The following is a 13119-nucleotide window of genomic DNA, read 5'->3' on the forward strand; positions in this document are numbered from 1 at the left end:
TTTGGCTGGACACTGTGGGGTACGCAGAGGGAACCTGGCGAGATATGGCTGCTAAGATAGATTGGAGTCAGATCATAAAATGCTTTTAATGCCAGGCATTTGGACTTTATCCCATAGTCAATGGGAAACCAGTATAGGTTTTTGAACAGAAAATCATAATCAGAGTTGTGTTTTATGACACCCCTGCAAATCTCATAAAATGGGGAAAATAAACTCAGAGAGAAAGGGTCTTCCCCTGAATCAGCCACAATCAGGCAGAAAATGAGAAATTAGACTCCAGAGTTTTTCTGTAACTAGTATAGCTCCATTGCACATATAATAGCCACACAGATATTTGCATATAATTTGTATAAGACAAATAAACCCACGGTCTATTAAGCAATTTTCAGATTAAATTGGACTCTGCAACCATTCTGCATTGCTTCTGTGTTTTCCACTATCCTGTTTAACAAAGCTCAGAGTACTTTCAGGGGAGAAATATCAGGCCCCTAATGGGACACTAGGGGAAAGGTAAGGTTGCCAAACCAGTCAGATTCAACCCGCCTCCATCTCCAAAATTCTGCCAGAGACAGGACTGCCTGCAAACAAATAAGGCTTACACCACAGAAAAGAGCAGACTCAAAAGTGTTTTTCTCTTCACAGATGGCACCAAGATAGCAGCACAGAAGGTGAAAACTGGTGAATGGCATTTAGAGACAAGATCTGCAAGGCCTGCGCCTGATGAAGCTTTTGCATGAAACTCAAGCGCTGGGGAGAGAAAATAAACATTTCCATCTGAAAGAGCAGGCTTGGTGTTGGTCTGCTCTGGGCAGCATTTATAGTTCAAGGCTGTCCGGTTGTGCACAGAATGCAACACCTAGAAGGTAGTCCCTTTCCTCAAGGTGTGCAGACTGCTATTTCAAGATCTCGTACTAATCCTTCCCCTACCCCCTGTGTAGATACTCTATCCTTCAAAAGGGCAAGTCCCACAGCTCTCAATAGGGCCTTCCAGGAAAAGCCATCACAGAAGGATATATCCACTGGTTTGGGCTGGGTGATGGTGGGGGCAGAGAGGAGGGTGGCAGTGGGTTTTCCAGACTTACTCTGTCTACTTATTCCCCTCATGAGCCTCAGGCCTTTTCATTTCCTCCAGCACTACCTGGGATCTACCTTAATTTTCCCCACTTTCCTTTTCCTCTCCTGGTCCACCTTCCCCTCTACTCTACCTCGACACTGGGTCAGCCTCTACTTTCCCAACATTCAAGCTGTTCCAGTTACACTTATTTGAGGCATCTTTTCCCATCTTGGGGAACAAACAACAGCAATCCTATTCTCTGTCCCTCTTCCCTGTCACTGGCTGAATCCACTCCCACACACACAAAAAATCACCATGGATCCTCTGGCAAAAAGGGCCCGTATTAGAGCTGGGTTCATCCTTCAGTGATTGTATCAAAGATGGGCTGGGATCACCATGAAGAGAGAGTTTGGAGAGGGGGTGTCAACTGTTAGCCTAATCAGCCAGACTGGGTTTCTAGTGTATGGATATAATTAATTTATTTCACCAAAGCGATGGGGATAGGGATATAGTTAAAATTTGGGGGTGAAAATACAAAATCAGGGAAAAGCCGGGAAGAAACAATTCTCAGAGCACTCCAACAACCCTCATCCAGATTTAGGAAAACTAAGGGACAGGGAAGCCATTTTCCTATATAAAAATCCTCTGTTTGCCAGGCGCAGTGGCTCACGCCTATAATCCCAGCACTTTGGGAGACCAAGGCGGGCGGATCACCTGAGGTCGGGAGTTCGAGACCAGCCTGGCCAACATGGAGAAACCCTGTCTCTACTAAAAATACAAAATTAGCCAGGCGTGGTGACACATGCCTGTAATCCCAGCTACTCAGGAGGCTGAGGCAGGAGAACTGCTTGAACCCAGGAGGCGGAAGTTGCAGTGAGTGGAGATCGTGCCATTGCACTGCAGGCTAGGTAACAAGAGCGAGACTCCGTCTCAAAAAAAAAAAAAAAAAGAAAGAAAGAAAAAAAATCCTCTGCTGATAATAAGCCCCTGTCTCCTTTAGGCCCCCAGATTTGGTGTCTGTTTACAAATACTCAGCTTCATTCAGGCCTCTGAAATTTCCACTCCTGGTGTTTCCTAAGGACAGAGTTGCTGGACAATACAAGGCATCCTCCTGTCCCTCCCCCACCTTCACCCTCACCTCTCTGAACAGTTCACATTGTAGGGAGACCAAACCACAATAGCTCCACAATGACAAAAGCTGCAAAGAAGCGGCCAAAGGCATAACCCTATTTACCAGCAGCCCCTGGAAGCCAAGAGCTAAGGTTCCTCGCTTGGGGTACTCCAGAGGTAAAGTCCCAATGGGGGTGGGCAGAGAAGAATGTGAACTGGAGATACACTCTTTTTTCTATTTCCTCAGCCTAGGGCTGTCACCTGTCACCCAGCTGTGGTGTTAAGCCCCTCCTGCCCCCCACATACAACAGAGAAAGAGAGCAGATGTTGAATTTGAGCTGCAGGGAGGGACCAAATCAAAGGGTGGGGTGGAGGGATTGTTGAAAGAGAGTTACTATGAGAACTCCCACTAGGAAAAAGTATTCTGAGCCTTTTCCAGAACAAGGCAGGACTGCTCAAACTTTAGCTGGTGAGATTTTTCTAGGAACTACATTTATTTTTATATTTAAGATTCAAATTCATATTTGGGAAAATGTGACCAAGACAATGAGCCTTAAGGTGCCGTCAGATCCTTTACATATAAAGGCATCACCAGTATTCTTATCAAGAAGTATCACTGCCTTTTGGAATTCTAAAAGAATTAATCACGTTTTCTTTAGGGCTATAGCGTCTGGAAAAACTGCATAAATTTTTTTCTCCTTGTGTAAATGTAAGATGTTACTTCTCCTAGGTAGACAGGTAGAAGGCTTTTTCCAAAGTTTGACTCATATCTAACCTTCAGATATAAAAATCCTGAAGACCTGCCACAAGTAATGCTGGGATTCACAACTGGAGACTTTAATGTGGATATTAAACAAGTCTCACAAATAAAGACTTAGAGACCCTAATATCCCAAAACGGAAGCCTCACCTTCTGCAGTCTTGCCACCTTCTCATAGCATCCTTCCAACTCTTGCCTCAAGTTCCGGTTCTCGTCTGAGAGGATCTCAACCATCTGCTGGGCTCTGGAAACAATGGCAAAAGGGTCTGCTGGCACTGGCTGATAAGAAGCAGAGGATGGCTGAGCCCGAGGCATAGCTGAATAGGCTTCTCCTGGCTGCTGCTGTGGCTGCTGCTGCTGCTGTTGGTGGTGATGGTGATGATGGTGCTGCTGCTGCTGTTGCTGCTGCTGCTGACTCAGGCCAGGTTGGGAGAGTCGGTAATGATCCCCCTGGTGAGCCTGATTAGGAAGGAAATGCTGCTGCGGCCTAGGCAGGTGAGCTGAATGGTCTCCCTGGTTTGGGACCAAGGGGTGTCGGGCAGGAGACAATCTAGTGGATGGTGGAGATTGTAGCAAGGGCAAGGACCCCCCAGAGGTCAGAGAAGAAGTAGGGCTGTGAGGCTGCGAGTTCCTGGCTGACAATGGCAATGAGATGTCCTGCGCTGGCCTGTAAAACATGAAGGGCAGGTGCGGGTTAATTTCTCTCCTAAGGCACTGGGGGAGAAGGGCACACAAAAGTGAGATGAGGAGGCTTCTGATGCCCCCAGGACACCTGCAAAATGAAGAGCAGGCAGGGTCTGACTATGGGGAAGTCTAACCCAGCCTGCTCTATCTCTGCAAAGACTACAGCCCTTTTCCAGCCTGACCTTCTGTGCCTCTGCCTGACAAACAGAGGTGTGATCCCATGAGGGTCAGAACCAGACAACTTCCATGGTCACTTTGTGAAAATCGTAGTGATACACACCTGTACACCCGTTTGCTCAAGTCTAAACATTTCAAACGATTCTTCTACAAGGTAATTTTCATCTCATTATTTTAAATTAAACCTTTTCTGACATTATACACGTGGTCCAGCACACATAAAGATCCTAGTTTAGAAACTATGTTCCATTTGCCAGGATGGAAACAACAAACAGCCATAAAAACCACCCCCATCTTGCTATCTGCAACTCCCTTTAGTAATTCATACATTCACAAAAAAAAGAAAAAAAAACTATTCAAGGATTGGTAGATACTTATATTAGAGACACTAAATAATTATTGTTGCTTCCAGTTGTTAACGATTTAATGATTCCCATTAGCAATAACCATAAAAAGACTTGAAGAGGGTTACAAGCAATGCTAACATACTATTTTTGATGTAATGAATCGCAAAATGTAAGAACTGGAAAGGCCTTAAAAGAAAATTATTTAGTTCAACTCTATCACTGGACAGATGGGGAATGAGGTCCAGAAAGGGGAAGTCATCTGCCAAATATTAGAGTGGTGGTGCCAAGATAGAATCCTTCTTTCCCAATTCCCATTTTCTGGCTTTTTCTACTGCCATAATGCATTGATTTCTGTGCACTGATACTTAGATTTCCAACCTATTGCTCATAGAAAGTTCCAGAAAGAGACCTTTGGTACATTGTTTAATGTGGCTCTCCCATTTTTGTACCTAATTACCAGGTACAAAATGCTAACACCTAAGTATAAATAATTCATACCTAATGACTATTAGCCATTAAGGGAAACAATTAGTATGTGGATGGATCACTTCCACCATCACCACTACCAGGAATAGTATCTGTCAGTGTGCACTGAAGACAAAAAGCTTGTTCATGCCCTAGCTCATGCCCAATTAACCTCATATGCTCCCATGTCCTGTGGACACTTGTTCTACAGTTGATATTTCTCAATCCAGGGAAGACAGATGGCTAAGTGCATGGGATCTGGATCCCAACAGAGGGAGTCTGGAGACCTCTCCTACTGCTCACGAGCTGTGTAACTTGGTGCAAGTTACTTAATCTGCATGAGCCCATTTTATTCTTGAGGTCACAAATAAATTGCAAAAATACTGGGGTCTTCTCATTTTTGGCGGAATAGGAATTACAGTCACTTCTCTACCTCCCAGTGAGATAAGCTGACCTTGTTAGCTTGTTACTTAAAGGATATCCATTTAATCTTTGCAATAAATTGCATAAAATTCATGGTGGAACTGGGACAAATCACCAGGAGCAATTAACTTTTAACTGGCATTCCAGATGCTAAAGCACATTCCTCAGACACACACTCCAGTTACCATTACTGTTCATGTATCCATCTTTACAAGAGATCTTAACTATAAGGGCTTTTTACAGCTACAAAATCATTCCAAACACTTTCTCATGGATACCCAATAACCTAGATCTTCCCCAAGAGTCCTCAAACCTGTACAAACCCTGGATTCTGTCGCTCAGGCCCACCTATGCCTCTGGTGTACCCACATTCTTCCAATCACATACATCTGTCATTATAAATAATTGCTGAATATTGAAGAGGGCATGCGAACTATTTGGGCAAAGAAGAATTGACATGGTACTCATAAGTACAACTGGAAAGTTGCTGCCATACATAATATTTTTCCCCAGAGCTCAAAGCACTCATTCAATCAAAAGCCTGGAAGTTATTTATACATTTATTTGGTGAAGAGCTCCTATTTTCCATTCTATGGATCTTCAGTTTCCTCACAGGTAAAAGACTAAGTGCTCTTTTTTCTCTTTGAATGAGAGCTATTACAATTTCTACATGCCTACAGAATTAAAATATAATGTCCTGAGATTTGTTGGGGCTTGTGTGTCTCTTTTCTGCTTTGTGGGCAAAAAAGAGGGGCTTAAGTTTCATGTTCTCCAATGCAGCTCTCAAATTTTAAGGGAAAAAAATCACTATATTAACCTTCATTTTTGTTCCCAGGATTTGCAGTCCAAGGCCTGGGAGGTATTCTCTTTTAAAGACTAAACGCCCAGTTCTGAAATGGGCTTTCTCTCCACAGCTCCCCTGGGCCTCATCAAGCAACCCAGGCCTCTCTCTCAAACAAACTCAGCCACTGGCCTCCCTCCTGCCTGGAGACTGAAAGGCCCCTCCATTCCCTGGACAACAGCACATGGCCTTCCAGGGACCTTGGGAAGGAGGAGACCATGAGGTCTCCAGAAGGAGGTCTCTGGGGTCAGATAAGCTGAGGATGAAGATAAGCAGAGACAAGGCAGCTGCCCCTCAATTCCCCAGGCTGGAAAAGGAAGCAGATCTCAGTGCACCGTGATGTTGGGAAAACCAAGGCAGCCCGTCACTGGTTGGTTTGCAAACCAGCAATGGCTTGGGCAGTCGCAAAGGGAGAGAAAGCCCTTCAGTGAAGAACTCAATCTGGGCTCCAGCATCCACCCACCAGGGGAAAGCAGGACGGAATGAACACTGGGGTGAAGCTCCCCCTGAGAAAAAGAGATTAAGGAATGACGGGGTAAGGGAGAGTTGGAGGGGGCGGATGTCAGAGGAAGCCAAAATACACCCCAAGTTAAATAATAACAGTAAAAGTAATGACAGTAATAATAAAGGTGGCAGCCATGTGAGCAGCACACTCTCCAGGTCCTTCCAGCACACAGCAGCCTGAATCGCTCCCCACTGACACGTTAACCAGGAACAACAAGCCGCCTGCAGACAACAGAATCACATGATTCCATGCAAGCCCTGACCTGCCTCCTGCCACTTCCCTCCCTTCATCCTGCTCCTTCCTAAGGCTACCTGGGCCACTGGGGCTCTGCAGAAAAGGGGACATAGCATACATGCAGGACAAAGGCCAGTGACTAAAATCAGGATCCTCCCCAAAGCTGGGAAGTGGGGTAGGGTGGGGGGTACACTCCTCCCAGAGACAGTAGTAAGGACTCAAAGGGAAAGTAAAAGCCACTCTACCCAGCTGACACAGCACCTTCCACCCTGCCACCTCGATGACTGGGAGCCCTCACCCTCCCCAGCCACACACACATGCACACATGTGCATGCACACACACACTCCACACTCCTGGCACACACATGTGCAATCCTGCGCACACACTCTCACCAGAGCAGGTGCCACCCAATAGCCTGGAACTTGATTGATCCTCACCACAGAAACTGCCTTTCCCAGGCTCTGCAATGGTGAATCGGTGAATCTGTGAATCCTGGAGCAGGCTGCAAATTCCTGATGGTTTCTCTTGCACAACCAGCTCTGCTCTGAACTACAGAGTTAGGTCACCCTTAGATTCCACTAAACAAGGATTTCAAGAAACCTCAGATCTGGGCAGGATTTCAACAATTGAAAGGAGGTGGCTGCTTTATAAACAGAAATGATTTAATTTTTAAAAGCAGTTGATAAATGTATAAACCTAGGATGCAGAAAAGGTTCAGCACTTAGAAAGACAAAGATTCTGAAATTTTAAAATTATTCAGATAGCTTGGCCTTGTTTCTCATCTGGGGTTCTGGGCATTCAAGGTATTTATTTTTTAAGGGGAGGAGGGCATAAGAAAGATGAAGTAATAAAAGGATTGTTTATAATTTTGTTCATTTTAACAGCAAATCTCCAGCAGTTCACTGCACCTCGAAAAGCAAGCAAATGTTTTCTTAACAGAAATTTGTTCAAAGAGTTTGCTTTGCATCCTGACTTGTAATTTGTGGATTAAGGGCTCAGAATGTAGTCTTCTAATTGGTTGCTGCTAGCAGCAGTTACTTGGAAAGGTACTCACAAACTGTATAGCTAGTTGGTTAAAGGAAATAAAGGAGGGACAATGTGTCACCACCTTAAAGCAGTACACTTCTGGAAAGCAGTTCAACTACCTCCTTTTGCCAGTAATTTGTCAGTAGGTGCCACTCCCTCATGTAGGGCCCTGCAACAATTTTACGGCCAGTATTTGCCTGATGCAGACCCAAATTTCATATGGAGCATCCTCCCACTAGGGCCATTTTAGGTTTGCTTATTCATCAAGCATTATCAAGCACTCTGCTCCTTTCCCATAGAGAAAAACCTGTTACAGCAAAACTGTGTATTAAAATGCTGCTCAACAAGGGTAGATCATCATGGGCTCTGTTGCTTTTGAGGACAGAAAGAAAGAGAAATCCACAGATAACTTAGGTGGGAGGATAAAAAATATGTATCTTCCTGTAAAATACATGCAGCTAAATTTCTCCGGTGGTTAATCAGGATGGGAAGAAAAGGAAAAAAAAAGAAAATCTCTTTGGGCTCCTCATTATTTATTTAGGCAGATCAAAGGGCAGATAATTTTCCATCTAGCTTCAAACACTGTGGGAGTCATTTCAGATCACAAACAATACTGGTGAATGAGTTCTGAAAATAGCTCTCCTGGGAAGGCGGGCTGTGTGCTGAGTGGGGCTGTGGCTTCTGCTCCACACCCCAGCCAACACACTCCCCTCCCACAAGGCAACAGACATCAGCCCATCAACAGACTCTTCCATACTGATGGGAAAAGCAAAATAAAAACCCCCAGCTTCATTGATATTTTGCTGGCTTGAATGGGTTTCCACTAAGTGAGGCAGTCTTGAACAGACCAACCCCTCCCTGGGTCTTCTGTTTCATTGGTCAGATGGGAATCTGGTTCTTGATCTCTTTTAAACCTGAGTAGCCTTGTTGGTTACCCCATTTCCTGTTCCAAGACACTGATCAGAACATAGGCTCCTGCCCTTTGAAAGCTGCACAGAGGAGGTTGAAAAGGGTTAGGAAATCAACCTGGGTTAAGAGGGGAAAAAAAAAAATCCTAAACTGGCAAAGTTAGAGGTGGAGTCCAAAGTGAATTGCCTCTGGCTACAAAAACAGGACCTGCAGGGGAAAAAAAAAGAAATACCAGGAAATGCTAGGTGCCTTCTCTCACTTTCACCCTACTCCACCCCATGACTGCCTTCTCTCCTGAGTCACTCAATGAACTTCAAGCCAGAAGGTTTTTTCCAAAATGAGCAAGTAGGGTACAGGAGACAAAGAGGTAGACATCAAAGGACATCACAGACCTAGTCTGTGAGCCGCATATAAATGAAGGCCAGCCTAGGACCAAGCACTTCAAACCTGATGGTCACCCATCATTACTCATGGCTATGAGGCAGGATATCACACTTAAATGCCACCATCGGTCCCCACGGTTTAAACCTTTTCTCCTGCCCTATATGTGGAAATACTACTGATCAGAGACATGGCCCAAATATTAACAACAGGAACAATGAACAGAATCATAGAATCATAAGGTCTAGTGAATATAGCAGTGGGACAATGGACCTCTGAATAATTAAGAAGTATATATAGGAACAACTAAATATATAAGACAGAAATGGTAATATTTTTCCTTCTGTATTCTAGCATCTGACCAAAATTTCTATATGATGTGATGGGAATTTAACTCAGAGGTTTAAAAATGTGACAGGCAACTAATAAATTCTCTACCAAAAAAAGATACAACAGTCCAGATTTCATAAACTGCAAGCATAAGGCAAGTAACATTCTGAACCTACATACATACATAGCTCCCCCACCATAACATCTGGGTGTTTGTTTAGAGTCCAAAAGAATAATGGTAATTCTATGGAAAAATGGTAACTGACAAGAAATACACAGATTTGTTTGCAAAAATAAATGATGAAAGCTTCATGGAGGGGAATATGTGCAAGTGATAGGATGTTCCAGACTAATTAAAGTGCAAGGTAATTTGCTTCTACCTCTCAAGGAGGGCTTATGAGAAACACAGACCCCTTCAACATCCTAGGAGAGAGGACAGCAAATAGCTGCTGAAAACAAGACTTTTGCTCCTGTTCATCCACTAGGCAGTTGAGGCCATGCTCAACCTACAAAGCTAAGGGATTGTTAATACAGTGCTAATTATGGCTAAAGAGGCTACAAATTCAGGTTGGCAGGCAATTCACGAAGCCAGAGGCCTGTCATGCATTGCAGAGTTTGTTATATCAAACACCTGCCCATTCCTTCCCTAAGATTCCCAACACACAGCAGAAGCTGGTTGGGGATGAGGTCAGGAAATGACAGAAACAGAACTCTCTTACCTGGCTGCTCCATACTCAGGGGGATGCTGATACCTCATCAGTTGCCCCTCTGTTCTCCCTGGCTGGTTCAGGCGATGCTCACTATAGAAGTGCCCTGGCTCTTGGGGCTTGCACACTACAGATTGGGGTGGCATGCCCTTGAAGGGATATTCTGGTGGGGGGCCTCGGTGTTCCATGCCCTTCAGGCTATGCTGGTTAGGAAGTGGCCCTTGGGCCTTGTAGAATTCACTGGAACTTGTGGGATTCTTGTAGAGGTCATTGGGTTGTGGTGGGGAGAGGGGAGCACTGGTAACAGGTGGATGGGCCTTAACTCCACTGGTGGCCAGTGACATCTGCATTAGTCGTTCACTCAAGGAACGGACATGCCCTTGCTTAAGGTCTCTGAGTCCCTCATCTTGGTGCATCTTTCCAGGATTGAGCCGCTGAACTGATGGGCGTCCCTCGGTCCTCATCTTCTGGTTGGTGACTCCAGTGACATAGAAGGCAGCTCCAACACTGGCATGCTGTTGGCCCCGAAAGTACTGGGACTGGACCTTGGCTTCTTCATAGGTCGGGAGTTCTTCATTATTTTGCATTCGAGGAGACAGCTGCTTCTCCATGATGAGGTTTTCTGACTGGATTTCCTGCCCCTGGGGTTCTTGTCGAGCAGCATGAGCCACAAGCTGTTGGTGGTGGTCTTGAGGACTCAACACATCACTCTGAGGGCCCGGGTTCCCACTGCCACTGGGGAAAGGAGGGCCATTCCCTGTGGCTTGCTGGTGTATGGCAAGCAGGCTGCGATTCTCACTAGGATTGCCATAGCGAAGCTGCTCTTGTAGCAAACGCTGCAATACCGTGGTCCCTCCACTTGGCTGTTCTTCAGAATTTCTCATCTCTATTGCTGGTGGTGCCTTGTGAAGAGAGAGAGAAATTGGGCACCTGGGCTGCCCTTGACCTGGGAAGGGGAAACAGGAAGCTTAACACCCAGTTGATGGATAAATCAGTCCTCTAAAGGGAAAGAAAATGGATATTGGAGGGTGAGGATTCGATTGCAGAAACAAAGTAGAGAATTGACTCTAAAATTAATAGATTGTTGGGGATTCCAGGCCCTAGCACTGATATGATGAAGAACATGGAGGCATAAGAGCTCTAGGTTTCCTCTTTCACTTTTAGCATGAGTTAAATATTCAATCTGGACTTAACTCCTAAGAATGCTTGAGAAACCTGGAACAGTCAACTAGGGTAATCAAAGGGGGTAACTTTTCAAGGTCCATATTCACAGGCTTCATCTCTCTGTATTCTATTTAAAGCAAAAACCCAAATCTTATGGCTGTGGAGGTGGGGGCAGGACAGTGGGGAAAGTTACCCCATAACGGGATTTGTAAAGCAGCTCAGCATATGAAGGCAGCTACAAAATGCAAAATAAAGACTCAAATAAATAAAAGGTGAAGAGAGCTTGGCTTGCACCAGACAGTAATGATCCCTGCCTCGATGCAAATCTTTTTCTCTGATCTCATAAGGCTCTGAAACATCTTTTTAAAAAATCATTTTCATAGTCTCCATTTTGGATGCTCCTTGGCTTAATAAGAGAAGGACTTGGAATACTTATTACTGACAAAGTTGCCTTTCAGCTCTCCAGAAACAGTCATTTAGATTTGCTGTTATTGTTATTGGGTAGAAGCTTAAAGGGGAAGCCTCTTTTATTTGAAGTGTGCCTCTGACAAAATTTAGAAATTGAAAAATGTAAAGATCATCCTTCTGGAAAGGGTATACGATTAGCATATCCCCTCCCTCACCATCAATTCTTCTGAACAGGTACTATGGGTTGACTGAAACTGATTTTAGTAACACAATTTAATATTCAAATTCTAATCATACTATTGGTTTACAGGGTATACAACTGATTCCTCTTTTCTTGATGTCTATTTTCTCAACAAAAAATGGCTGGTAGGTGATTTCTCTCTCTCAGCACTGTATAGTACACACTAATTCATTAGAGATTCAAAAATTCTTTGGGCAGAATCTGTCAATGTTAAGTATTGGAATTAAGTAATAATGTTCAATAATGAAACTTTCACTCTAAGGAGCTTCAGTAATTGGTGGAGAATGAACATAATGTCACACGAAAAGTCACAATAAAGGTCAGTTTAACCAGCATCAGGCTTCTAGATGGCAACTCTGGATCCCTGGCTCCCAGGCTCTTATTTCTATGATATTAAGTGGCCTGCAATCTCTCTGGAAACACGAACCCCTTTTTTTGGTCATGCAGAGAGAGAGTGACCCAGAATGTACATATAGTATATGAAGAAAGTTCATCTTCTCTCTTTCTTCACGTCTTGTTGGTTACTGCTACCTGGCTTCCAACTGTTGCGCTGGGCAGTCTGACAACACGAAGGGACCCTCCAAAGTCCCTCTCATCATATTCTCTTGGGAAGTGCACACCAGTGGGTTAAGCAACCCAGTCCCTTTTCCATTCCTCCCAATGTGCCTCCAGGACTCCTGTACTTGAACTGTCAAATTGGGATATTCTGATAGGCTGACAAGCATAATATATAAATCCTTTTTGGTGCCCAAAACTAGAGAGATGACTACCAAATTACTTTTCCTTGCTCACAAACTGGAAACAGGAACAAGTATGGTGTTAAAGCAAAAGTGATTTACAAACCCTCCCTGTAAGGCAGGGAAATGCAGACACTGAGCTGCCCTGGACCCTGAAAAGTATACCACCCCCTCCCACGTCACACCCACCCCACCCAGCATGCACACAGGCACACATGCATACACACATGCACGAGCGTGCGCGCACACACACACACACAGAAATATTCCATACCTATTTCTGCTTTCTTTTAGGCTTAAAGCCTTGATCAGGATAGGGAATTCTTGCTTATGAGCAGCTCCAGAAACCGCAACGGCAGATTCCCTCTCCCCTAACACTCAGGTTCAGGGTAAGCGCCGCCAAGAGTCCAACCACTGGTCACTCTGAAATGTTCAGGAGAGGGAGGGAGGGAGAAATAAAAACGTCGTTTCTATTTTGCCACCAATGGCCAGCAGTTAATCAAACCAGTTCTTCCAAGAGAATGACTTGTCCTCCTATGGTGCTTGGCTTTTAAATGAGTAGCAGAGTCCATCTCCACTAGGGCAGAAAAGAAACCTCAGTGTCCAGTAGCTGTGT

The 13119-nt window shown here is 44.6% G+C and overlaps 1 protein-coding gene across 6 annotated transcripts in view; it reads right to left on the reverse strand.

The window, feature by feature from the left end:
* The window catches only part of AMOT (angiomotin), a 66088-nt gene that overhangs the window by 37486 nt on the left and 15483 nt on the right, over positions 1-13119 (reverse strand). For 2 of the 6 annotated variants that reach the window (XM_009439539.3, XM_063804511.1), the window contains exons 3-5: positions 12778-12926; positions 9966-10899; positions 3074-3590 (exon numbers count right to left, since the gene is read on the reverse strand). In XM_009439539.3, coding sequence (XP_009437814.2) covers positions 3074-3590; positions 9966-10837 — 1389 coding nt within the window. In that variant the 5' untranslated portion in view covers positions 10838-10899; positions 12778-12926. Of the gene's footprint in view, positions 1-3073; positions 3591-7037; positions 7118-9965; positions 10900-12777; positions 12927-13119 lie in introns of those variants that run through there. The other 4 variants (XM_063804513.1, XM_063804512.1, XM_009439545.5 and 1 more) reach the window with 3 other exon arrangements.

The sequence above is a fragment of the Pan troglodytes genome, chromosome X (assembly GCF_028858775.2).
Source record: "Pan troglodytes isolate AG18354 chromosome X, NHGRI_mPanTro3-v2.0_pri, whole genome shotgun sequence".
Taxonomy (NCBI): Eukaryota; Metazoa; Chordata; class Mammalia; order Primates; family Hominidae; genus Pan; species Pan troglodytes.